At 40.8% G+C, this 26,207-nt stretch overlaps 1 protein-coding gene across 1 annotated transcript in view; it reads left to right on the forward strand.

Annotated features, from left to right (window-relative positions):
• The window catches only part of rabep1 (rabaptin, RAB GTPase binding effector protein 1), a 34,922-nt gene that overhangs the window by 3,422 nt on the left and 5,293 nt on the right, over positions 1-26,207 (forward strand). The window contains exons 2-17 of the mRNA XM_080040677.1: positions 1,356-1,484; positions 2,566-2,769; positions 4,222-4,382; positions 4,750-4,869; positions 5,758-5,893; positions 6,519-6,697; positions 7,906-8,016; positions 8,460-8,903; positions 9,737-9,841; positions 10,326-10,442; positions 18,553-18,651; positions 20,328-20,468; positions 22,184-22,373; positions 24,466-24,521; positions 24,910-25,008; positions 25,869-25,985. Of these exons, the coding sequence (XP_079896803.1) occupies positions 1,356-1,484; positions 2,566-2,769; positions 4,222-4,382; positions 4,750-4,869; positions 5,758-5,893; positions 6,519-6,697; positions 7,906-8,016; positions 8,460-8,903; positions 9,737-9,841; positions 10,326-10,442; positions 18,553-18,651; positions 20,328-20,468; positions 22,184-22,373; positions 24,466-24,521; positions 24,910-25,008; positions 25,869-25,985 (2,408 nt within the window). The remainder of the gene's footprint in view (positions 1-1,355; positions 1,485-2,565; positions 2,770-4,221; positions 4,383-4,749; positions 4,870-5,757; positions 5,894-6,518; positions 6,698-7,905; positions 8,017-8,459; positions 8,904-9,736; positions 9,842-10,325; positions 10,443-18,552; positions 18,652-20,327; positions 20,469-22,183; positions 22,374-24,465; positions 24,522-24,909; positions 25,009-25,868; positions 25,986-26,207) is intronic.

Consider the following 26,207-nt stretch of genomic DNA (forward strand, 5'->3'; position numbering starts at 1 on the left):
ATGCAAACATACAAGGTGTGTTAACATAACCAGTAACCACCTTAATGTACATTTTGGAAATTTTATTTAAACTAGTATGAAGAAGACATGTTATGGAAGCAAAATAGACAAAAATCTCAAAATTGACCAGTGCTTGAAAAAAACTAAATTTTGCCTGTGGTGTCTCATCTTAACAGAGAATAAAATGTGTCTAAACTCTAAAGCCTAAAAAAGGAGTTATTTTTTTATGCTTTTTAAGGGGTTCATGTGCAAAGAAATGTTAAAATCTATGTGTTAGTGGATATGTTTGTTGGCCTAGCAGTTCATTTCACTTGGCTTGTTCTTGTCTGTTGCTGTGGTTCCCAAACTGCAGGAGGCCAACAGTGAGATCCCAGGGGTTATTATGATTTGATTAACAACAGACAATAACACACACTTTACTATCACAACATTATGATTTCTGAGACTTTAATTCCAATCCTTCTTTGTCTTGTGAGTCACTGACATATTTTAACTTTCTCACGCCCCTAAAAAACAATTCAAACAAATGAATCCTTGATGGAAAATGTAGTTTCTTTTGGCAAAAATAAGGAGAATCTTTGGCAATGTGAGGTGATGAGACACAGATGCTTCGTTTTAAGGGAAGCATTGGTCGAATGTCAAAGATGAGAAAACTTTCTTCACTCAAAGAGAATAGAAAAATAAAACTATATATTTTAAACTATATCATAACATTATGACAAATACAATCCAAGATGACATCTAATCTCATATCTCAGTGTTAGTATTATGCCGTACGTGAAGCTTCACTGCTAACAATCGATATATCAATACGTTTTTTAGACAGTTCACAAAATCAGGGCCAACAAATGAAGATTTATTGCCAGTATGGATGACTTGTTTGGTCAATGAAATATAAGAGGATTGTGAGGAATTTCCCCAGATCCCAGGCTTACTTTACAGTTATTTGAGAAGCATGTTTGGCTTGATTCGCTTGAGAAATGACTGAAACAATTAAGAGAGTCATCTATTTTCTGAATATTTTTCTTATTTTTTTGTGTTATTTTTAGCCCGTTTGATCTTACTTACTTTTTCGATTCTGGAGAATTCATGTTGTCAAAATCACATTTAGTGAAAATCAGTGAACATCTCCTCATGATCCGCTACCTGTCCATACTGTGTGTTAACTGAAACAAAATCCAATACACAGCTCTTTAAACTAACATTTTGCAAGCTACAGAAGGCCCCATTTGTTTACAGTTTAAAGGGCCTAGGCTGTGTATTAACACCTATGTGATCAGTTTGATTAATACACTTTTTTTTGTGCCTGTGTCTGTGTGTCTGTCTGTGTGTCTGTCTCTCTCTCCGTCTCCCAGAGGTGCTTCAGCAGCGCGTGGCGGCTCTAGAGCAGGAGAGAGCAGAGTTCATCAGACTGAAGACGCAGCTCGGGGCCGAATTCAACCAGAAACGAGCAAAGTTCAAAGAGCTCTTCATGTCCAAGGAAGGTAATGGACTGTCTGGACTGATTTGATTTGAATTTTGAAAATACAAAAAAAAATTATTTATTTGACTGTCTGGGCCCAGGGTTGTTTCTTTTGTTAGATTAAACACACACACACACACACACACACACACACACACACACACACACACACACACACACACACACACACACACACACACACACACACACACACACAAGTTACTGATATAGATTAATAATAGATATCTCTGGTTATCAATAACCCCGCCACAGTACTCTGATACATAAATAATAAATAACCTGAAAGCTCTGATATGTAATAAGATCCATCTGATATACTCATAATGCACATTAGGCCTGCAGCCATCGATTAGTTTAGTAATCAGCTATTATACAGATTTCCTGATTGATAAATTGGATAAGGTTTTAAGTGACCTATTGTTGGAAAATGTTTTTTTTTATTCGATTGATGCAAACCGTTTCCAGCTACGGTTAAAACTAGCAGTGCACCGATTGCAATTGCAGATTTTTGTAAAGAGTCCAACCTATATTATTTTAAAGCCATAGACGTAAAACATGCCTGTGTGTGTTTTGAGTCAACGTGCCAAAAGGGGGTTTATCATGCTTTGTGCTCAAAATCCACAAAGAAATGTGTGAATGTTTGTGAAGTGTGTTGTAAATGCATTGACCCCCCTTCTTGGCGCGGCTGTGGCAGAGTTGGTAGGGGGTAGTTCACTGGGTTGCAGGGTCGGTGGTTGGATCCCCCGTCTCCCCTCCACATGTCCAAGTGTCCCTGGGCAAAGAGACACTGAACCCCGAACTGCTCCTGATAGTTAGCTTGCACCCTGCGTGGTAGCTGCTGCTATCGGTGTATGAATGTGTGTGTGATTGAGGTGAATGTGTACAAAACAATGTAAAGCACTTTGAGTCTGTGAAAAACCAGGGAAAAGCGCTATATAAGTGGAGTCCATTTACCATTTACCATTGGCCGACCCGCTCTACCACCTGAGCCACAGTCGCCCCACAAAGAAATGTGTGATTGTTTGTGAAGTGTATTGTAAATGCATTGACCCCCCTCTCGCCCCCTCTCTTTCCCCCCACAGAGGAGCTGAAGAGGCAGCAGGCGGCTCTGGACGGGGCCCAGTCTGAGCTCCAGTGTGTCCAGGAGCAGCTGTCCCAGGCCCACAGCGAGATAGAGACCATCAAAGAGGTCGCCACCGTGTCTGAAAACACCAAACAAGAAGCCATAGACCAGGTCAGGGGCCAGTGGCAGGAGGAGGTGGCCTCACTGCAGACCATTATGAAAGGTAAACATGGAACTTTTTTATTTTTATCAAAGATAATTTTTTGGCATTTTCAAGCTTTATTAGTCAGTACAGAGTTGAGACAGAGAGAGAGGGGGGGATGACCTGCAGTAAAGGTCCACTGGTCGAATTTGAACCTGCGACCACTGCAACGAAGTCAGTGATTCTGGAGAACGCTTGTTGTCAAAATCGCTTTTTGTCGAAATCAGTGAATATCTCCTCACGATCCACATACCTTTCCGTACTGTGTGTGTGCGCTGAACAAATATCCAGTGCTAAATAATACACGGTCTAGGCTCTGTAAACGAGCTGCGTTGGGCCCTTTTGTTAAAATACCAGTTTACAAAGCCTAGGCTGTGTATTAACGCCAGCTTTTATTGCAGTGCACACACAGTACAGACAGGTAGCAGATCTTGAGGAGATATTCACTGATTTCAACAACAAGCGTTCTCCAGAGTCACTGACCCAACCTTTAACAAAGAAGATGTTATGAAAAACACCAGATGTTGTATTTGTGCTGTGGAGGTTTGACTTAATGCCTTTGGCTCACAACAAAATCCCACTGTTCAAAAACAACTTCCTGCCATAAATTACATCTACTCTATTCAAATTGTTAGGATTCCTCTCAACGGCTCTGAATTTTTTTTACACTTGATACATTTATTCAAGTACTCTGATTGAGTACACATTTATTCAAGGTACTAGTACTCCATCACACTACTTATCCTACAGCTTAAGTTACTTTACAACTTTGCAAAAAACACATGCGCTGTGTGCGAAAAGCCCTACTAACGTCCTCCCTCCTACATACTCAACATGTACTCCATATACTCCTACTGTCTACTTAACGATGGATTGTGTATGCGAGGTTCGTCGGAGCGTTTACACAGAAGTATACAGAAGCAATAAAGAATAAAAATTAAAACCTTCCATGCCGTTTGAAAAGACGCAATGCATTGCGGGGCGGTCGAGTAGGAAAAGTATCCTATAGATCCATACACAAAATCTTCCCGGAAGTTAGTACTCATCTGGGCATTTCTCGCCTACACAAACTCGCATACACAACCACAACATACTCAAATTGACGTCAAAATGAGTATGAGTAGGACGTTTTTTTTTTGTTTTTTTTTAACCTTTATTTATACAGGTAAATCCCATTAAGACCGTAGACTCTTTTACAAGGGAGACCTGTTTTCCTTTCCCACACACATTCATACACCGATAGCAGGCTAACTATCGACATTCACACGAGGCAAGGTGGGTGAAGTGTCTTGCCCAAGGACATAACAACTATGACACAAGTGGCAGGGCGGGGATCGAACCTCCAACCCTTTGATCATCGGCCGACCCGCTCTACCACCTGAGCCACGGTCGCCCCAAACGTTAGTATGGCTTTTCAAACACAGACATGAATATCTCAGTAATAAAACTACTATTCTCTCTGTCCTGTCCCAGACACGGTGTGTGAGTATGAGGTTCAGTTCCACCAGCGGTTGGAGCAGGAGCGGTCCCAGTGGAGTCAGTACAGAGAGGCTGTGGAGAGAGAGCTGGCTGAGCTCAGGAGACGCCTCACACAGGGACAGGAGGAGGAGAACCTGGAGGAAGACATGAAGAAAGTAGGCCTCGTTTTTATGCTTCAATTGGTGTTTTCAGACTTAAAAAAAAATAATTCTACGGAAAAGTATTTGGGCCATTGTGTAGCAAAATACAATTTTATGATAACAGTTGAAATGTTGAGAAAATAATATGTTGTGATTGAAGTCAAAATGTTTAGAATGAACTTGACATTTCAAAAGTTAATATTAGTTCATATTTTGTGGCTGACATATATTTTCTTGAAGAGACGTCCTTCCTAATACTCTTTCATATGTTTCTGTGAGATTGCTGAATCATATTTTTACAGCTGTAAATTGAATGTAAAGGACTTGTGCAGCTAAATGCATGTCTACATGTTAAATAATGTTGTGTTAAACCCCTTTAAAGGCGCAGGAGGATGCAGAGAAGCTTCGTTCAGTGGTGATGCCTCTGGAGCTGGAGATCGTGGGCCTTAAAGCCAAACTGAGCACAGCAGAGGACCGGGTCAAAGAACTGGAGGCCTCCAAGGTTAGCAGTAGACTGTTATCAGTGATTCAGACTGGGAAAGATGTTAACCGGGCATGGCAGCTGCTCTTTCTTCACTTTAACTGTGTAAAATCAATGTTTCAAATGATGACATGTTGGGTCTTGAATATGGATGGAATTTGGCCTTGAATTTGATGTTTTAGTAGGTGTGGATGGATACCTTCTAAAAAGACTTCAATTTAATGTGCAATGGTATTAACTACTTTGTCTGGTCTACTGTATGTAGTTATATTGGTGTTGATAAGTGTTTGCAGGTCATTTTTAGTGACGTTGTACACACAACAAGTTTTACTTTTATGCTCAATTGAGTAGTAGTTACACTCGGGTTTAGCACAAACAAAAGAAACCACCAGTTTGTAGGTGTGAAAAGAAGCTGTTTAATTTCAGCAGTTGCAATTTTCATAGATAACGGTGGTTGTGGTTGTGGTTGTGGCTTGACTGTTACAATGCAGTGCAGGTTTTACTATTAATAAGACTACTACTCCAGTATATAGGTAATAAATATAATGCATGATTTTAGTTATAATGTGCAGTTGTAATAATGGCATTTTACCTTTTTTCTAAAGGGGAGTTCCTTTCCTCTTAGTTTTATAAAGAGGTTTTTCAGTTTTTCATCTAAGTAACGTTTTTTTTTAAAAGATACATTTTTGGCATTTTCAAGCTTTATTAGATAGTACAGAGTGGTAATGGGGAGACAGAGAGAGAGAGAGGGGGGATGACCTGCAGTAAAGGTCCACGGGTCTGATTTGAACCCGCGACCACTGCAACGAAGGCTGGAGCCAATATGGTACGCGCTCTATCCACTACGCCACGGGAGCGCCCCCTAAGTGACGTATTTAAGAGTTGCATATTTCTCACGTTCTTCCCCAGGTGAAGGAGCTGAACCACGTCCTTGAGGCAGAGAAGTCGTGTCGTACAGACCTGGAGATGTACGTGGCCGTGTTGAACACTCAGAAGTCTGTTCTGCAGGAAGACGCAGAGAAACTACGGAGAGAACTCCACGAAGGTACTGACTGAGAGAGGCTTCTTTATGACTTAAAGATAGTGCCTGTCCATAGTATGTGTGCATTGAAAAATCAAATTCAACCCGTTTTTAAAACCTAGGCAGTGTATCAACATGGGATGTCTTTTCATTACGCAGACAGAACACGGGCAGTTAGGGGATCGTGAGGAGATATTCACTGATTTTGACAAAACGTAATTTGGACAACAAGCGTTCTCCAGAAACACTGACTTTAAAGTCCTTTCTATAAATTGAAGACGTAATGGGTGGTTGAGTGTCGGAGCCTTTAGGAGCAGCTTTTCTGAACTGTCACATTTAAATGCAGTGTTGTGTCACTGTTTCTGTCACCTTCCTATAAATAACAACAACAACCCCTCTCCCTCTCCCTCTCTCTCTCCCTCCCCCCTCTCTCTCCCCCCTCTCTCTCTGTCTCTCTCCCCCCTCTCTCTCTTCTTCCCTACCTCCCCTCTCTCTCTCGCCCCCCCTCTCTCCCTCTCCCTCCCCCCTTCCCCCTTCCCCCATCCCCCTTCCCCCACTCCCTCCCCCCTCTCTCCCTTCTCCCATCCCTCTCTCCCCCCTCTCCCCCTCCATTTCTCTCCCCCTCCCTTTCTCCCCCCCTCTCTCTCAGTTTGTCATAAACTAGAGTTGGAGCGTCAGCAGCACAACCAGCTCAAACACACGTGGCAGCGCGCTAACGACCAGTTCCTGGAGTCCCAGCGTCTCCTCATGAGAGACATGCAACGCATCGAGAGCGTGCTGTCCTCCGAGCAGCTACGCCAGGTGGAGGAGATGAAGAAGAAGGACCAGGTAGACAGACAGACAGACAGAAGCACTCACTCACTCACTCACTCACTCACTCACTCACTCACTCACTCACTCACTCACTCACTCACTCACTCACTCACTCACTCACTCACTCACTCACTCACTCACTCACTCACTCACCTGCTTTTTAATGTGCACATACACAGACTGACTGACTGACTGACTGACTGACTCACTCTACTTACTCTACTTTTTATCCCAGCCATGTTACCGTACATTGCCCTTAGCGCCATCTGCAGACAAAAAACTAGTGGAGTTTATCCATTCTAACCAGTTAATGCAAACACACCTAATTCACTTTTTTTTTTTTTTTTTTTTTGTGATCTTTCAAAAGATTAGCTTCACATTTAGAAACCTTGCCAGTGTGTTTAGACTGAGCAGAGATCTACTGTAGGGGAAAAAAAAACTTTTACAGTAACTGGAAATACGTGACGATATGTAAAAATATGAGTTTTCCATTCTTTAATATACAGTCTACGGTTTACCAGCATATCGAGGCTGTGGTTTGACAGATAATTTAATTCCTTTTTTCCTACCGAGACGTGTAATCTTCTTTAGCAATAATGAAATGAATACGTCTGGCTGCTGTGTGAATGGATGGAAAGAAAGTTTGGCCAGGGGTGAGAGGGATGGATGGAGGGATGGATGGATGGATGGTGAGGCAATGGATCAAATTTAAAATATTCATGACCTTTGAATGTACCAAGCCAAACATTATGAAGTTAATCCTCAGTTGGGGGACAGTTTGGGAGGCTGTGATGTAGCAGACCTTATTCTGTATTATTAACTTTATTTGGGTTCACAGCTATGGTCACAGCTAGTAAAATATCAGCTTTTATCTTTTACTTATGATAAAAACACACCCAAAAGTATGAGGAAAAAACGACCCTCTCTCTTTATCTCCACCTCCTCTAACTTTTTGAAAACCTGTGTTCAAAAACCACAGTTATTTTTCTTTTGCCTTATGACATCATAAGGGGAGAAGCAACGCCCCCTCGTTACCAACATTATACGATGAAACCAGTTTGTAGTGGAAAACCCAAATTTGAATTTTGAGTCTGAAAATAAGCACAATATACCTTTTTAAATTTCACAGAATTACCTAATAAAGAGTATATTTAGTAGATGGAACAATAATATGACTATAATAATGATGTTAAAGCATATTTCTTTGTTCTTATCCATGGTAGGAGGAAGATGAGCAGGAGCGTCTGAGCCAGGTGAAGGACATCCAGGGGGAAGACGCCGGAGACAACACGGAGCCTCTGGAGGATATGTTCCTCGGGCTGAGTGTGGATATGGTACGAGCCCATTGTAACCAGAGACACACTCACAAAGCTATCAGGGCTATTATAGTCGACCGTCATATTATATTCCCTTTGAGTAATGTGAGCTTCAAACGGGCAACATGGCACCTTCACTTTGGTTGTGTTTCTAGCTGACATGAACCTGATGCTGCCTTTTCATGTTTTGTCTTAAAAAAACATCCTGTTTGCCTTTTATATTTTTCTCTTTTTCAGCATTAATGAAATATGAAACGGCAGTTTTAGTCCATGTATTATTATTATTATAATATAGTTTTTAATTTATTTATTTTTTCAACAATGAAAATCTATTCTATTGTGGATTAAAAATACATTTTATATAAGGCTCTTTTTTTTCAGTTGTTTTCCCTTTTTTGTCAAAACATTTTATTTGTGGAATTTCTCACAACGTTTCTTTTCCTTTTTTTCTTCATTCCCAGCCTCACACCAACCACAGCGCACACGGCTCCATGCTCTCCCTAGACACAGACCCGATGGCCTTGGACCCTTACAAGGAGAACCTTCGCAGAGCCCAGTCCACAGACAGCCTCGGTTCCTCAATCTCTACCCAGCAAGGCCTCAACCACAAGGCAAAGTCCGCCAGCCACTTGGACGAATCCGATTTTGGGCCTCTCGTTGGGGCCGACAGCAGCGTCACAGACATTAGCTTTGGTGAAACTTCGTCCATCAGTTCCATGAAGTTAACGGCGAGTCATTTCCTCCTGACTAAAGACCAAGAGAAGGCCATTAAAGCCATGACACCGGAGCAGGAGGAGACGGCTTCGCTGCTGTCCAGTATCTCCCACGCCCCCGACACAGCCTTCCTACCGCCGGTCGGCTACAGGCTCGTCAGTGACAGCGAGTGGAATCTTCTGCAGCAAGAGGTAGATAAATGTATTCCAGACTCAGGTGGTCCATATAAAATACATACAAAACACAGACAATACAAAACAAACAAACAAGTATAGGGTTAAAACACATACAGGCACCTATGCCAGTGATTCCAGAAGTCAGACAGATGTTTTGTGTCACTTTACACAGGTAGCAACACCACGGAGGGTTTAATAATCGATATATTGCGATATTCCTCATAGTTCACTGAAAATGTAAAAACTGAGCTGATATACACGTTGCTGTATATGATCTTGGTGGTCCTGATACATGCTGCAGCAAGAGTTAGCAACACAAAGGAGAGGTTCAACACACAAGATTTAATCGTTTTTATAGGTGGAGACAGCGATTCTGGAGAAAGCTTGTTGTCAAAATCACTTTTTGTTCTAAATCATTTAATAGCTCCTTGCGATCCGCTACCTGTCCCTACTGTGTGTGTGTGTGTGTGCTGAAAAAAATACACAGCCTAGGCTCTGAAAACTGGTATGTCAACAAAGGGGCCCACCGTAGCTAGCAAGATGCCATTTTACAGAGCCTAGGCTGTGTATTTGGATTGGATTTTTTTTCCCCCAACAACAATAGGTAGCGGATCGAGAGGAGATATTCATGGATTCGGACAAAAAGTTATTTTGCCCACAAGCGTTCTCCAAAATCGCTGACTATTAGCAATGATTTTATGATGCCAACGTTATTAATATTAAAATGTATTTCCCAAGTGTTAGAATTGTCGTAATCCCAAATATTCAGTTATATTAGGTGTTAGGCATGACATAATCATGTAGTTATTTTGAAGTGTTCCATGATTTTCTTGCTGTTCTCTCATTAGGTGAAAAACGCCGGGAGGAAACTGGGCCGTCGGTGTGATATGTGTTCCAACTACGAGAAGCAGCTGCAGGGCATCCAGGGGCAAGAGGCTGAGACACGGGATCAGGTTGGCTTCTTTACACTTTTATTTGCCTTTTACTACAAGATTTATTTATCTGTTTAATAATTGTATTTGCAAAGAGATGTAGTCTTCATACAGTCATGTAAAACATCCTTGTAATATGAGAATATTTTGCAATTTTTTTCCTCTCTCACATTAATACTTAAATAGTAAAAAAATTGTTAAAAACGAAGGATGTTATTATTATATATGTTTTTTTATACAGATAAATCCCATTGAAGCCGGAGACTCTTTTGCAGGGGAGACTTGTTCCCATTTACACGTTACCATTCACACACACATTCATACACCGATAGCAGGCTAACTATCTACATTCACAAGGACACAACAACCATGACACAAGTGGTAGGGCGGGGATCGAACCGCCAACCCTTCGATCATTGGCCGACCCGCTCTACCACCTGAGCCACAGTCGCCCAACCAATGTATTTTAAAGTGTGTTAAAATATAAATGTCCATTGTTTCGCAGGTGAAGAAGCTCCAGGTGATGCTGCGTCAGGCCAACGATCAGCTGGAGAGAACCATGACGGAGAAACAGAACCTGGAAGAATCTGTCAAAGCAGGAAACGAGGAAACCACTACGAAGGTTAGGACTCCGTAAACGTGTTTATCACTATAATGCTTTTGTAGTGAGAAAAGTTAGATCAGACAACATAAGCTGTTATAAAGTTTAAGCATGAGAGTTTAATTCAAATCAATGGTTTCTCGCGAGGATGTTTTGGTTGTGTACAGCCAGAGCTTACAGTACGAAAAGATACTTCTTCAGGTGAAAACAGTCAATTTAAATCATTTACACAAAGCTTCAACCACATGACACCATCTTTGTCATGTGATTGGTTTACACTTAAACAATAGACAGGAGTCCTAAATAACACCGCAGGGTGTGTCTGATGATGGGGGGTGGGGGGTGGAGGGGGAGACAGTCTGAAGACAATAGGCTGGTTGTAGGTGTGGAATACACATAGTACGTGGAGAGGGGGGAATTGGAAGTTTCTAAATGCAGACAGTTAAAAACAGCAACAGTTTAGTATTATTCAGAGAAATACAATATTGGATATACAATGTTTCCTATTGCAGATATAAGCATTCTATCATTTCAGATCATATGCAATATTTCCATTACACTTCCACACTTTTTAATTTTAATTTTTTTGTAGGCCTAAACAGGCACCCTGAGAAAAACGTAAAACTCTAATTAATTTTAAAATGTTAAAGTGACAGATGATCTGTGAGTCTTGACATATGGACCAAAATGGTTGTATACATTTTAAGAAGAAAGAAAATTTAGAAAAAGCTCAAGGTGAGGAACAAAAGTAAGCACTTAGCCAAAAGTCACAGAACAACTGACAGACCTATACACAATATGCCAAAAAGGCTCTCCATCAATGCATTAAAGAGAGAAAAAAAAGATGGTAAACTAAAATCAAGGGTAGAAAAATTGGTTAAAGAAATAAAAAAAAACCTTACTTCAATTTAGAGGAAAAAAACACTAAACCGAATATTCAAACATAGTCTATGGGCATGAATAAAATGTTGAAGCATCAAAAGGTAGACAATCAATCAGATAAGCAAAGGTCTGCACACGTGTTCAAAAGTGTTCAGATCATGAAAAAAATCAATGTCCAAAACAAAAGTCAAGGTTCAAAAGTCTTGGTTCTACAGTCCAAGAGTCCATCAAAAGAAAACAGCGCACAAAAAAGGAGTCTCTGTGAATGTTTATGTGTGCGGCAAAGATTTTTGTGTGGAAATGTGCAAAGGAAAGTTGAAGTGTCTGTAACGCTGTCAGTGTGTTTGTGCAGTTGTAGATGCTTGTGGGATATTTGTATGTGTGTCTGTATCTCCGTCAGTGAGGTCATTTGTGGTTTGCTTGTGTGTGTTTTGTGTTGGTCAGCGGTTTTCAGGTCCTCAGCACTAGTCCTGGGTCATAGGCATGGGTCATCTACTCTGCAGCTCCGGGCTTGTAGGCTAGTGTCATCTCAGCAGGAGAGGGGAAAGCGCAAATCCTTAGCGTGGTCTCAGTATTCTGGTGCTGATTCTTAGTTTTAGGTCGGGGGCATCTTCTCTGTGGCTCTGCGGTGATGGGCTGGAGGTAGCTGCTCAGTAGGCTGTGATGGTGGACCGTGGTGGGCTGGTAGGCTGGAGGTTGCTTCTCTGCAGGCAGTGATGATGGGTCCAAACATCCTTCTGAGGGGGCAAACAACTGATCTGTTCAGCTGGGCGGGGGGTGGTCAGCTGTTCAACATCTGAATGAGGACAAAAGAACAGAACGAGAAAGAAAGGTTGTTTTAGTGTGATATCGGTGAAAATGCCACAGCACTGGCAGGCAGGATGAACATGCAAAATGTTGTTGAAAGAAATTTAAAATGTCTTACCAGGTGTTTGCAGTCATGAAGAAACGAAACAACAATTTAAGTAGAAAAAAAAAAAACTAGCCAATAGGCTATACCAAACCCTTAGGATGTTCCGAGAAGAAATCCTCCATCAAAGAAGCTGCATAATATGGTTATCTTTTCACAATGGGAACAAGACTTGAACAATAATACATTTGCTAAATTGGTTTGTTAGGCATAAGGAAATACGCAGAAGGTGGGAAACAGTCAAAAGAAACATAAAAGAAACAAGATTTGGGAATAGAATAGTTATCTGTGAGTTGGGTCATAAAGTGATGCTAACAGCACACTTGTGTTGGCTCCAAAACAAGGTTTCTAGTGGTAGCTGAGCAATTTGGTCTGAATGAGACCACTCAATTTCAAATGGATCACTGCTCTCACATTTCGACGTGAAATGTAGGTCATTTAGGGGCATATATGCTGTGCCATTGATCAAAGTCATGCTACGAGCAAAAGCAACAAGTTTAGCAGAAATAGCATTAACACAATCCTTTGTCCACCCTCCTTTGTCCACCCTCCCATGTCCTCCTAATTGTCATTGTGATGTTTAGCTAAGGCGATGTGTGGCAGTGAGGCATTAGCATTAGAAGAAAACTGTGTGTTGTGTTGGAGAGAGATGCTAATAGCACACTTGTGCTGGTTCCAAAACAAAGTATCAAGTGGTAGCAGAGCAACATGGCCAGAAAGAGACCACTCAATGTCATAAGGAGCACCGCTCTCACATTTCGACGTGAAATGTAGGTCGTCAAGGGGCATATATGCCGTGCCATTGATCAAAGTCCTGCTACGAACAAAAGCAACAAGTTTAGCAGAAATAGCACAGTCTGGCAACGGGGAAAACAGCTCGTTTCCACAGTAAGTCTTACCAGTAGGCAAACAGACAAAAGATGTGTTTTCAGGCAAGGTAAAATCATTGAGTCTCGAGACAGATATGCCGTTTTCGCCGGGAATTAAACAAATGCCTAGAAGGCATATGAGGTCCCGACCCATTAGATAATAGGGCAGCATTCACTTAGCAGAAACGAATGTTTAAAAGGCGGAAAAACACCAGCTGTACTTCTGCATAGTAGGGGAATAGAGAATTGTTCTTTAACGGAGTTACCTGTTGCGCTCCTGGAATGGACAAAATGGCCACTAAGCTTTGGATAGGTGGGAAAGATACCATTTTTAATAACAGAATGTGTTGCGCCAGAGTCCACAAGGAAAGTGACGGGGGTGCCGCTAATGTTGAGCTGAAAAGTAGGCATGCGTTGGTAAGCAATGTCTGAATAATGTGAATAAGTCCCAACAATGTTATCAGCATTTTCTTCGAGTGTCTCTAAATGAGCGATGGCCTCAGTTAACAGGGAACATGGGTGTGTGATGTTCTTACCTTCGGCGTCCGCAGGCCGCTGTGGATGGCCGTCAGTATTTTGCGAAGCGTCCTGTGGAGCCTTCGCTAGTCAATTGCCACCGTCACGGTTGGGACAATCGCGCTTCCAGTGCCCGAATTTCTTACAATGGAAACAAGTATCGCGGTCGACTTTGTTATTACGAGATCTGTAGTTGTTCGAATTGTAGTTCTTACTGTGATCATTTTGCCTGAAGCGGTCATTTTGTTCCCGCCCTCTCTCGTTCGGCGTGCCCTGAAACATCGCGAGGGATGAAGCTGTCGTGAGGTTAGCCTGGTGCAGCTCCTCCTCCCGCTTGACCGTCTGTTTCTGTTGTTCCTCTGCTAACATCGCGAGGGTTGAAGTCATCGCGAGGTTAGCACTGTGCAGCTCTGCAACTTTCGCCTCCAACGCCTCCTGTTCCTGCTTTTTTAGAAGTTTCTCCACGTGGGCTGCATACTCCTCGATCAACTGAATCTTGGCAGAATCCCATGAAACACACAATTGTTTAATCATATCAGCATTTTTCTTATGCATACCGTTATAGTAAGCGTTACGTAAGTGGGCCTCGTAAGCTGTAACGGGTCCTTCGTTCAGATTTTCCGGGGTGGGAAGCCCACAGAAGTCCTTATGGACTATAGTTAGACGAGCAAGATAAGAGGCAGTAGTCTCGTCATCGGTCTGTTTACATAGAGAGATTTTCATCATGTCAATTTTGGGTGGAAAAGCAGAAATGCAACGCTGGGCCAAATCGGTTATTATCTTATAGTAGAGGGCGTTGGAAGCGTGATCGTAGTCAACATGTAATAGTCTGACCTCCTCCACAGGGTACGTGTTAGAAAGCTTAGCCCAATCACTACCAATCTTTGCCATCAATAAACGCCGCAACTCTGTGGTGGTGGGCTTGAATTCCCTGCAGAATTCCAAGATGGCATCAGCGAAACATTTCCCCCCCGCGTCTTTTAACACGGGGAGGTGGGCCATTGCGTTTTCAAGATCAGCCATATGCCATGGCCGGTGAACCAACATAGGACCCTCCAGTCCCGCTACCTCGATCATAGGCAAAGGGTATTCAGTGTTATTGGTGCGATTAGGACTAAGTGTCTTAAAAGGCCATTCAGATAAGGGACCCAGTGGTTCTGACTGAGTCATAGGAAGAGCAAAAGCAGTGGTATTTGTGTAAAAAGGATTTGTACTTACCTGTTTGTGCTGTATCGGCTGTGGTTGGAAAGACAAACCTGAGCGTGTTTGGGAAGTGGGCACGATGTGTGTCTCTGTTACGGCCCCAGCACCTCCGCGATTGTGGAGCTGTGCCAGTGGGTACAGTGGCAGTGCATTGTCGTAAGGCGGAGGGTTTTGGTCGGCAGAATCCCAAGTTATACATTGATTTTTAATCATATCAGCATTCTTTTGTTTCATACCGTTTAAGAAACTGTTGCCTAAATGGGCTTCATAAAGTGGAACAGGGCCGTCATTTATATTGGCGGGGGGAGGTAGGCCAAAGATATCGTTGGGAACTACAGTTAAACGAGTGAGATAGGAGGCAGCTGATTCGTCATCTGTTTGTTTACATTGAGATATTTTGGTTATGTCAATTCTGGCTGGAAAAGCAGTAATGCAGCGCAGTACTAAGTCAGAAATCACATTTTTGTAGATTGCATTGGAAGCGTGATCGTATTCCGGGTGCACAAGTCTGATGTCTTCTAGTGGAAAATTATTAGAAAGTTTTGCCCAATCATTTCCGATCTTTGCCATCAGTAAACGTCGCAATTGTGTGGTAGTGGGCTTAAATTCTTTGCAGAAAATAAGTAACTCATCTGAGAACCGTTTTCCCCCCACATCTTTGAGTACTGGGAGGTGGGCCATAACGTTAGCAATATCCTTTGAATTCCAAGGCCGATGAAGTAAAATGATACCGTCTGCGCAGGCAGCTTCCACCATTGGAAGGGTGAACACAGTGTTTGTGTGGTGTAATGGATTTATACTCACCGTGCTCTGTTGCTTGAAAGGCAAACCTGATCTGGTCAGAGCGGTTGTCGCGATGTGTGCCTCTGCAACATTGAGTTGTTTCAGCTCTGGGTATACCGGGCTTACGTAGGGTAGAGGGCTGCTTGTTGTCTGTGCTGTGGACATGCTGGCTGCGGCAGCGTGTGTTGTCACCGGAGCACGTTGGTGGGGGCTCCTGGCGCCGTATAATTCTTCCTGTAATTTTAAGCACTGAGACACACATGGAGTTATTTTGTCCCCTGCTGGCTGGCATCCATTTCCCCGTCTTGTCACTTCGTCAAACCAATGGTTAAATGCCTGCCAGTCGGCGCGGAATCTTTTCTTATTTTTCATGTGTGCCGTACGGGTTTCCTCTGCCTGCAATTGTTCCTTTAGTTTAAGTATTTGACATACGCTAAAACTGCCATCAGTAGGGAAACCCAAACCATTCCACTCATGCATTTGAGTCACAGATGAAAACCCATAGTTTGTTTTCATATACATAATTGGCGTATTTGTGATGGGAATATTTTCCCTCGTATTCCTACTGGAAGCCTTTCCCATGTTACACTTAGCACAGAAAAGCTATATAAATGTGAAGCTATACAAAGAAAACAAACAATGCAAATAAAAACAAACTATGCAAAGAAAAACAAACAATGCCCACAATAATCAATTACCCCTGTTCCCAACCATTGATGTGAAACAAACACTCCTCAAAACAGCAGTTTACAATTACAAAAGGGCCTAAACGTTTTCCGAGAGAACGGCCTTATGCAATACTCATAAACAGCCTCCCATCAAGCATTATGATTTGGGCATGCAACAAGATCTGTGGGACTCGAACCCGATCTCTTATGTTGCGCAAAGACTGGATAAGGGCCCTGGTATACCTTATCTGTGGGACTCGGACCCGATTCTCATACCTTAATAATCCAGTCTACTTGGCAGTTACCTCACCTTGACTCAAACTCGGATCTTGGTCTATATTTTGAACGATTTAAAACTTAAATTGTAAACTATTGACTAGCAGGGTGGTTTAATCCTCGTCCTACTCCTAAATGTAAGGATTTAATCGCAAATAGTCACGTTTCGCGCTCACACACTCAGCCTTACGCACACTCAGACAGTCCCACACGTCGCATTTGGTTCTTACGCACACACAGACATGCAGACAGACACACACTTACTTACCCACAGACACTCTCGCGTGCTCAAATATGAATATGTGCCACGGGGCACTTCTCAACTCGTCCTGGTTTGAGAGAATAAGAGACCGAAAAAGCCGCTTTTTCGAGGTGATCACTCCAGTAACCCGGCAGAGGGTCCGAGCGGAATCGTGGTTTTCGTTGTGGACAGCCTGAGCTTACAGTACGAAAAGATACTTCTTCAGGTGAAAACAGTCAATTTAAATCATTTACACAAAGCTTCAACCACATGACACCATCTTTGTCATGTGATTGGTTTACACTTAAACAATAGACAGGAGTCCTAAATAACACCGCAGGGTGTGTCTGATGATGAGGGGTGGGGGGTGGATGGGGAGACAGTCTGAAGACAATAGGCTGGTTGTAGGTGTGGAATACACATAGTACGTGGAGAGGGGGGAATTGGAAGTTTCTAAATGCAGACAGTTAAAAACAGCAACAGTTTAGTATTATTCAGAGAAATACAATATTGGATATACAATGTTTCCTATTGCAGATATAAGCATTCTATCATTTCAGATCATATGCAATATTTCCATTACACTTTATTATTACACTGTAGTGCTTTAGTGCAACTGGCTGTGTGGATTCTGCCTGTACTATTTTGAGGGATTTTTTTTTTTAATTTCAAAATAGTTGTGATGGAATAATTGTGGAAAATGAGACCATTAACATGAACACCACACATTTTTTTATGGGCAGCTTTTTTTTCACACATTCTGATCGAGACGTTCTTTTTTATATATTTTTTAATAAAACTAAAAATGTGCAAGTTTTTCAGGCAAACTGAAAGATATAGCTAAATAATGAGTTAAAAAAAAATACTTCTATGGTGAATAACAAGCAGTGTCTAGCGCTTTACACAGCAGGCACACTACGTACTGTAACTAACTTTTCAGAACATCAGTGTGCACCTCTCCCTTTCCCCTGATCCTCCCACACATCCCCAGGTGGTCTTATCAGTTTGAAAACCTCTGAAGAAGAGCACCTTCTACCTACCGACTCATATTTTCATGTGATCAAATAAATAATCAAGTATTCAAGTTGTTACACTCCCTCACATCTAGCTCGTTAGGTTAATGCTAGAGTTTCTTAGCCGTGAGTCTTAACTTGATTTGCCAATGTATGAGTATTCCTTTATCTCTATCATAGATTACTTGCATTTTATTGAGTGATATTGTAAATAATAATCAATAATGTCTAAAGTCATAATGGTATTGTGGTTTTTTTTTCTGGTCTGTGTGGGTTTTGTAGTTGATGAGTTACTGTAGTGGGAGGAAAGGCGCCGTAGGAGGGAGTAGAACTGGTGATTGATCAGTGCAAGAATGCAACATTTGGTGCATCTATACTCTCCATGCTGTATCTTCTCACTGCAGTGTTTTCTTTAGGAATGTATCTTCTTATTCCTTTCCGAATTTACTAGTCTACTCACTGTTCACGCTTTAATATAATTTAAGGGCTAAAGCCTGATTTGTATTGCACTTTATCAGACACTTTTTTATCTTAACTAAACCTTGAATATCTTTTATCGCAAGTGCCGCCAAGCTCAAAACCAAAATGGCTGATGCAAAAGGAAGAAGCATTGTAATTTATCTGTGTAACGTCTTTTGTAAGGGGTAACTGTGTAAGCATATAACGTTGCAATTTATTTTTCCATTGTTGACATCATTTCTTTTCTGTCCAAATACCTCTTTTGAAGACCCTTTTCTGAAGGCTTGCTCTCTTCGTATTGTGTGTTGTAGGTGTCGGCCCTGCTGCAAAGAGTGCAGGAGTCGGAGACGCTGCTCACCACACTACAGCAGGCCTTCAGTGACGCTAAGAGGAACACACAGGAGCAGATGGTGAGTAGCATATCACTCCGTCATCCCTCTCTCTCTCTCCCCCCTCTTCCTCTCTCTCTCTCTCTCTCTCTCTGTCTCTCTTTCTCTTTTCTCTCTCTGTCTCTCTCTCTCTCTCTCTCTGTCTCTGTCTCTCTCTCTCGCCAGATGTTTTCAAATCTCTTGTTCCTTCTAATGTGTCTGTTAGAATGGTGTGCTAATGCTGCCAAGACTTTAGCATTTTGAATACACATTTTTCTTCTTTTTGACAACAGGCCCCTCTGCAGCCAAACTAAATTACAGCTCCTACATACAGACTTGTTATTGTTTGAGATTTTAGTTTTTTTCTCTCTCTGCTCCCTTTTGGCAATATTGTCACTTTTCCTTTCTACCACAAAATATTTGCTGACACGACGGAGCGCTTGGCTAAAGGATATATTATTTTTACATAACTGAAAAAAATCATGCATTATTAAGCAAAGCAAGGACGTTTAAATACACTTAGTAACATATATTACTTGTCAATGTTGATAGTGGTTCATTTTATGTCTCTGTTTAACCTAAAAATTAATAAAATTGTTTCACTTTCCTGGAAGCTAAATGAAAACGTTATGTAACATCACTGTTCCTCTCTGCCATAAATGTTTGCTGGCATTACGTGTTCTTGGCTGCATGATGCCTTACTTGTAAAAAAGATTTCTATTACAACAGAAATGCACTGATTTGTACACTGTGTACAATGTACATTACATGCATCGTTAAGTAAATGTACTTTTAAGTGCACTTAAATGTTTTTGTAGCCGAACAAAAAGCAGGAAGAAGTGTGAATCATTGTCAATAATGAATGCGAAGCTGGAAACTGTATCACAGTACACACTGCTTTGGCCTTTTCAAACAAACGTGTCCGCCAGAGGAATGACACATTCATTTTCCAGCTTGTGGCTTTGATCTTAAGAAACATGATTCCTTCAGGATACACGCAAGCAAAAAAGCAAAATAAGGCCTTAAAGTATTGACCTGCCTTACAAAGATCTTAGATTTTTTGATTGCTCTTCCTAGGATAAAATAAATACTAAACGGCAGCAACATGTTTTCCAGGTAAGGCCTTGGAGAGGGGTCGTTTTTGATTTTGTTATGAGGAGTAATTCACACACACTCTACAAAGCTATTGTTATATGAATGTGAGTTTATAATGTTCTTGATTAAAAGTACTGTAACTTAAAATGTGTATAGTTTTTCCAATTTATACTCTTCCTACTTTAGCCAATATAGACATGACGTTGGCGTTACATTTCATTTTAAGTGGCAATAAAAAGGTATTAAAAAGTCTTTAATTCAACTTGGAGATGGCTGGGGGTACCCTGTCCTAGCTAACCTTGCCATAAATTCATTCAAGATGTTGCACCAAGCAAAGTCATACAGCAATTCTGCAGGTGGAATAAGATGGAGAGTGGCTCTAAAAGTAGACACTGGCCGATGAGTCATGCTTCATTGTGTACTGGGTTCAAAATGACAGACACAATGACACCCTATGACATTTTTTTTTTTTTTTTTCTTCAAGATTATTTTTGGATATTTTTTGCTTATATTGGATAGGTTTGGAGAGACAGAGTTGAAGTGGGGCAAAGAGGGGAAGACATGCAAAGAGACGCCCTATGACATTTTTCGGGGTTTACTTAGATTTGTTTGTGTTATTCCAGGTTGTGCTGGTGAAGTCGAGGGAGTCGGTGGCAGATGAACTGAGTCGACTGCAGCGCGACAACGACAGTCTCCAGGGGAAACACAGAATGCACCAAGAACTACAGCAGCAGGAGGACTTTCACATGCCCACTACGGCACAGGTACGTCAAGACCAAAATCAAGCTCAATCAAATCATCATATTTAAATCATCTTTTTAAAGGGGCCGGTATCAAAGCTAAAAACTCTCTTTAAACCGACCGATATGTGTCTTTAGCACTTAAGGTCTAAAACTGTAAAGCCCAAATGAAGCTCAGTCAAATCAGCATATTAGCATCATTTAAAAGGGCTTGTTATCAGACGTGGTACCTTGAGTTGAGACAATTTTTATCACATAAACTGTCTAAAGTGGACGTCCATGCTCAAAACGTATTAGTTGATGTGAGGAGATGCAACACTAAACATTCGCTGCTTTCAGGAGGCTAGAGTGTGTACTTCAATTAAATGAGCAGAGGTATCATGCTGCATAGAGAGTGGGTGAAAGTGACACCAAATTATAGTTTAAAAAGAAGTCCATTTAACAGAGGCGGTCAGGAAATAATTGCTTTACCTGTGTGAGTCCCCTTGCTCAATTTCAGTGATTAATGGTCCCATTGCTCATTTTTCAGCTTTCTGTCAAAGTAAGATTATTATTATTTTTCTTTTTTCTTTATAGCCGTGTGTGCTATTTTAGGCTTATCAACACTGTTTAATCAGCGGCGACACATTAAAGTGGACAGAATGTTAACAGTTCCATCTAGGTGTCCATACATCAGGGGTTAATCAACACCTATGGAATCAATGTTCTCCAGCCAATCAGAATGGAGTATTCGCACAGACTATGGTATAACTTTCCTCAAAACACCCACACTGTAACTCTATAGCCTCTCAGTGAGTTTTGCTCTGGCAGTGTGAGTGTGTGGGTGAGTGGGCCCGTGCTTTGGTGGAGGAGGTACACTGGTGATGCAATGACATTTCGAATCTGGTTGGTGGTTAAATAAAACAAGCTGCTCATGTAACATTTAAAATCTGTTTTTACTGTATCAAGGGGAAGACACCTACATGTGTTACTTAAGACGGGGTGCAGTGTTACCTCTCATTATTCATTTACATATTTTTTTAATCTTCCTCCAAAGAATTAGTCTTCGTGATACTGCAAGTATGCAAACCTGAATTTGAATTAGGTTTGGTTGCAGAGGATATTCTTGTATCCTTTACAATATTTGTGTGTGAATGTTTGGACCCTTGTATGCAAGGCCTTCACTGTGTATGAAAAATGCTTTATAATTAAAGTTTGATTGACTGAGATGTTTTGACCATATGCATATAGAAGTGTGTGTCATCAGCATATTATGTCAAAAAATTGAAAAAAAAAAAAAAAATCTCAAGTAATGTTAGCAAACTCCTTCCAAATGTACAGCTATCTATTCCCACATTGATGCCCTCTTAAAAGTGCTACAAGGAACTTTTTAAATATTTCTGAAACAGTCTCATTTTCCCTTTGATGATCTTAAATTACATATAACAGCAAACGAGGCCATCACGGCAAAGAATACTATTTGTATAGTGTTTTTCTTAATGCCTTTGTCATGGGTACACTCACCCAGGAACTACAGCTGGCGTGGTAAAAAAAAACACTTCCGCTTTTGTCCAATGAGGGGGTGCAATTATTTTCACAAACTGAAAGTACCTCGGTCGGAGCACTTTTTTTTTTTTACTTTTTTTTTAACTTTTTTTATATGAGTATTTTTCCACATTATCCACACAATATAAACTGTGGACAGAAATTGCAGGACAAGGAGCGCCTTTTTTTTTAACATAGTCTTTCCTGTTCTTCAGGAGCTCCACGGGCTGGTGATGACGTTGCGTGAGGAGCAGGTTGCGTTGCGGACGGCCTACGACCACATGGAGGAGAAGCTGAAAGCAGAGATCCTCTTTCTGAAGGAGCAGATCCAGGCGGAGCAGTGTCTGAAGGAAAACCTGGTAGACACACTGCAGCTGGAGATAGACGGCTGTAAGGAGGAGATCGGTGAGACTCAGAATCTTAAACTCTATAACTCTATAGTTTGGTCATTTTCTACCCATTGAGAATTAATGATAGATAACTTACCAAAATCATTTTGAAAGCCTCAGTGAAATCTAATCAACATAATCCGTCTAACTATGTTATTTGGGGAGTTAGTCGCATGATAGTAATCCTCTGAAAAGAGTTAGGCATATTCATCAATCCAAATTAAAAATATAGTCATCAAGTTTGATAAACTTTGCAGAAATTCAGTTGAGATGAGGCGGGCTATGCTCTAGTTCTTACTACACAATAGGTCATTTGAACGGTGTAGACAGTTAAAGACTCAAAATCTTAAACTCTATAACTCTATAGTTTGGTCATTTTCTACCCATTGAGAAGTATCGACAGATAACTAACCAACATCATGTTTAAAGCCCCTGTAAATCTAACCTCACAATATTAAACTGTACACTTCATGATCATTTACTAATCATTGGGGCTGTCACTTTTTCGAAAAAAAATTGCTTCAAACAAATTTTACATTACTCGTAATTCGTTCAAATAAATATTTTTCAGTTGTGTTCGTCCACTAAAGCCAGCACTGCTTGCTTTTGTCCATATTGTAGCAAAACAGCAAATTAGTATTAGCTTGGTTTACTGATTGGGTACCTGGGGATGCAATGGATCAAACTGCTGGATCACAATGGTCCTTTTGAGACTGCAGTCAACATTTCAAAACAGTTCATTACAGTTAGAAAACGTTTTAAAACCCTTTCACTTCTGTGGGGATTTATCCAGCATACACATTTTTCATTTTCTTGGCATTTGTTTCTTTACATTTTCTTCTGTTTCTGCTTTTGTTTCTTCTCCATTGGTCACTGTCATTCAGACATCTTGGAAGGTATGAAACCACTTTGGACGAGCTCACTTTAAAAGCTTGTTTGTGTGTGTCTGTGTGTGCGTGTGTTACTGGCATAGCTCTCAGACTAATCACTGGTTAGCACACAACATAGCACTCTCCCTCACATGTTTCCCTAACTGTTCTTAGATCAGCTAAAATGTACATTAATAGATAATTCCCTCTACTGAATGTTGTCCTGATTTATATAATGTGTTTCACTGTGGATTCAGATGTGAAAGGTTGTATCTTGTTTCTTGTAACACTGTTAGGCAGCCAAGCTAAGCAGCGTGTGCACTCACAGCCCTAAAGATCCCAAATGTGTTGCTGTTTCTTACCCAAAATGTGCGTCTGTTTTTGGTTAATACCTCTGTCTGGTGTCACATTAACAAAACATTTGAACACAAGGCAACATTTTCTGCTAACAATTTTTGTAGAGAAAGTAGTTCCCTGAGGAGCATAAAAAGCTTGGCAATCAGTTTTTTTGTGGGGGGAAAAGTGCCTTAGTAGGTGTTAAAATGTCCTATTTTTAACTTTCAAAGGATGAAATATTATCTGTTACATGCTTTAGGCGGTAATGTTAGTTTTTGAAAGTAAAGCTTTTGTATCCATTACACATTTATTACCTTGAAGTGGGTTTGCTCCACCTAACCTGTAACTCAACACTGCCACTGGCTACAGAAGCTAAAAAGAGTCATCCCCTCATAATGGGCAAGTGTCAAATTTAGTAAAACTTAAATGTATCTTGTAAAATAGTCCCTTTTGAGTGTAAAAAAATATATATCTTATTACTTTGAGCACCGAAATTGCCCGTAATAATAAAAAAAAGTAAGTTTCTCGCTATTTTTTAAAGGAAAAACTATCGTAAAAGGGGAATTTGAGTTTGCACCTGAGCTGATCTACTGCAAAACACAGAGATGACTTTGGTAATGAGCAGAACACTAGAAAAAAAATCAATGCAGCCATTAAATGTGAGTGTTACGTTTGTCAGTGTTGTTTGTGTGTTAGTTCACCACTGCCTTGAAATGCTTCGTCAGTCTTTTAAAGCTTCTAGAGTTTCATTGTTTATATTTCTGTCTGTTTCACACAAGCACAAAATTAATTGGCAAATATTTTTTCAAAGGACCAAAATAATGACTTGAGAGAGAGAGAGAATATTCTCTAGGCTTTGATGTGATTCAGTTTCAGCTAACAATGTCTGTCTCCTTCCCACAGCGTCTTTCTCCAGTTTGAAGACGGAGTTTGAGCGAATAAAAGCGGAGAAGGAACAGGTAAACTTACTCCCCCTCAAACGAAATAGCTCTCTCTAATATACATGCCCCTCATATTTCCTGAGAAGACTTCATGTGATCAGTAAAAAATGATTTTCTACTATAACTAGACATTTCTTAGTCAATTTTTTTTAATTTAAAATATTTTTTTTCAGCTTGTTTGTCAAGTGGCAAAAAAAAGTTATAATCCATTTATATTGAGATTCTGCCACTGTGCAGTTCTTGGTATGACCTCTAGGGGGCAGAAACGTTGTAAATTCTCACATATACATAGACTTTGAAAACTGCCCTCTCTCCCTCCCTTTGAGTAGATAGATTTTATTATGTGCCTTATCTGTGTGTATTATTGATGTATATAAAATCACATGTATATTTGTTGTGTATGTAGTTGCAGAGAAGTTTATCAGAGAAAACAGAAACACTGGAAAACATCCAGGGCTTAAGAATCAACCTGGAGCGGCAAGTCAGAGAGCTCACCACGAAAAAGGTCAGTCACACGTCAGACACAACAATCTCCCGCTTAAAGCAACAATGTGTAACTTTTCTACCTTAAAGAGCAAACAGCAATTCAATGGCAATTTAGTAGTCCAAAACATGATATATTTGCGCATAATCTGGTAATATGACTCTACCATCTCAGTCGATATGGTTGTTTGGCTTGTTAAACTGTCTTTGCCGGCTTCACAACCTTCTGCTGGTCAATAAATGCAGGTTGTCTGTTGGGAGGTGTAACAGCCACATGTGTATTTTTTAGTGCAGTTGCAATCGAAGACCAGAAATAAACATATAGTTGCTTTAATGTGGCCAATAATATGAAACTCATTAGGACATAAAGTAACCCTTTGTCAGTCTCACTATATGATTCATAACGACAACGATTCATAGAGACCGTTTTAATGTGTGTGGCTAGACAGAACAGTATATAGAAAATACTCATTTAAAATAAGGTTGTTGGGAGTAGCTTGGCGTGATCTTTTATTTCATGCTTCTCGAGGGAGAACTTGTACATTCAGTGTGTAAATGTTTTATAGCATTTTATAAAATGTCAGAGCCGCTTGTGATCTGCCGTTTGACACTGACTCATCCGTTCAGCCTGTGAGACGGTCTACCACGATTTAAATTATTCAGCAAATGTGTTTCGGTTAAATATTCATTTCATTCCGGTTGTGTGTGTGTGTGTGTGTGTGTGTGTGTGTGTGTGTGTGTGTGTGTGTGTGTGTGTGTGTGTGTGTGTGTGTGTGTGTGTGTGTGTGTGTGTGTGTGTGTGTGTGTGTGTGTGTGTGTGTGTGTGTGTGTGTGTGTGTGTGTGTGTGTGTGTGTGTGTGTGTGTGTGTGTGTGTGTGGCAGAGTGCACTAGAGACTCAGGCCTTTGACGAGAAGGACAAAGCTCAGCGGCTGCAGACGGAGCTGGACGTCAGTGAACAGGTTCAGAAGGACTTTGTCAAACTCTCTCAGACTCTTCAGGTGAGACAGAGTCAAGAGTTTATGGATTCTATTCTATTAAGTTTGTTTATTTAGGATCTTCATCAGCCTCTAAATTGTAGCGCCTATTCTGTGTCTTATGTATTATTATTTATAGTGCTGCTGTAAGGAAAAGCATTTTTTTTAATGGTTACACTACTGGTTAGATGCTAAACTGCATTTTGTTGTACTGGTTTCCCTTACTTGTGCAATGACAATAAAGTT

This window comes from Ammodytes marinus, assembly GCF_949987685.1.
Source record: "Ammodytes marinus genome assembly, chromosome: 14".
NCBI lineage: Eukaryota > Metazoa > Chordata > Actinopteri > Uranoscopiformes > Ammodytidae > Ammodytes > Ammodytes marinus.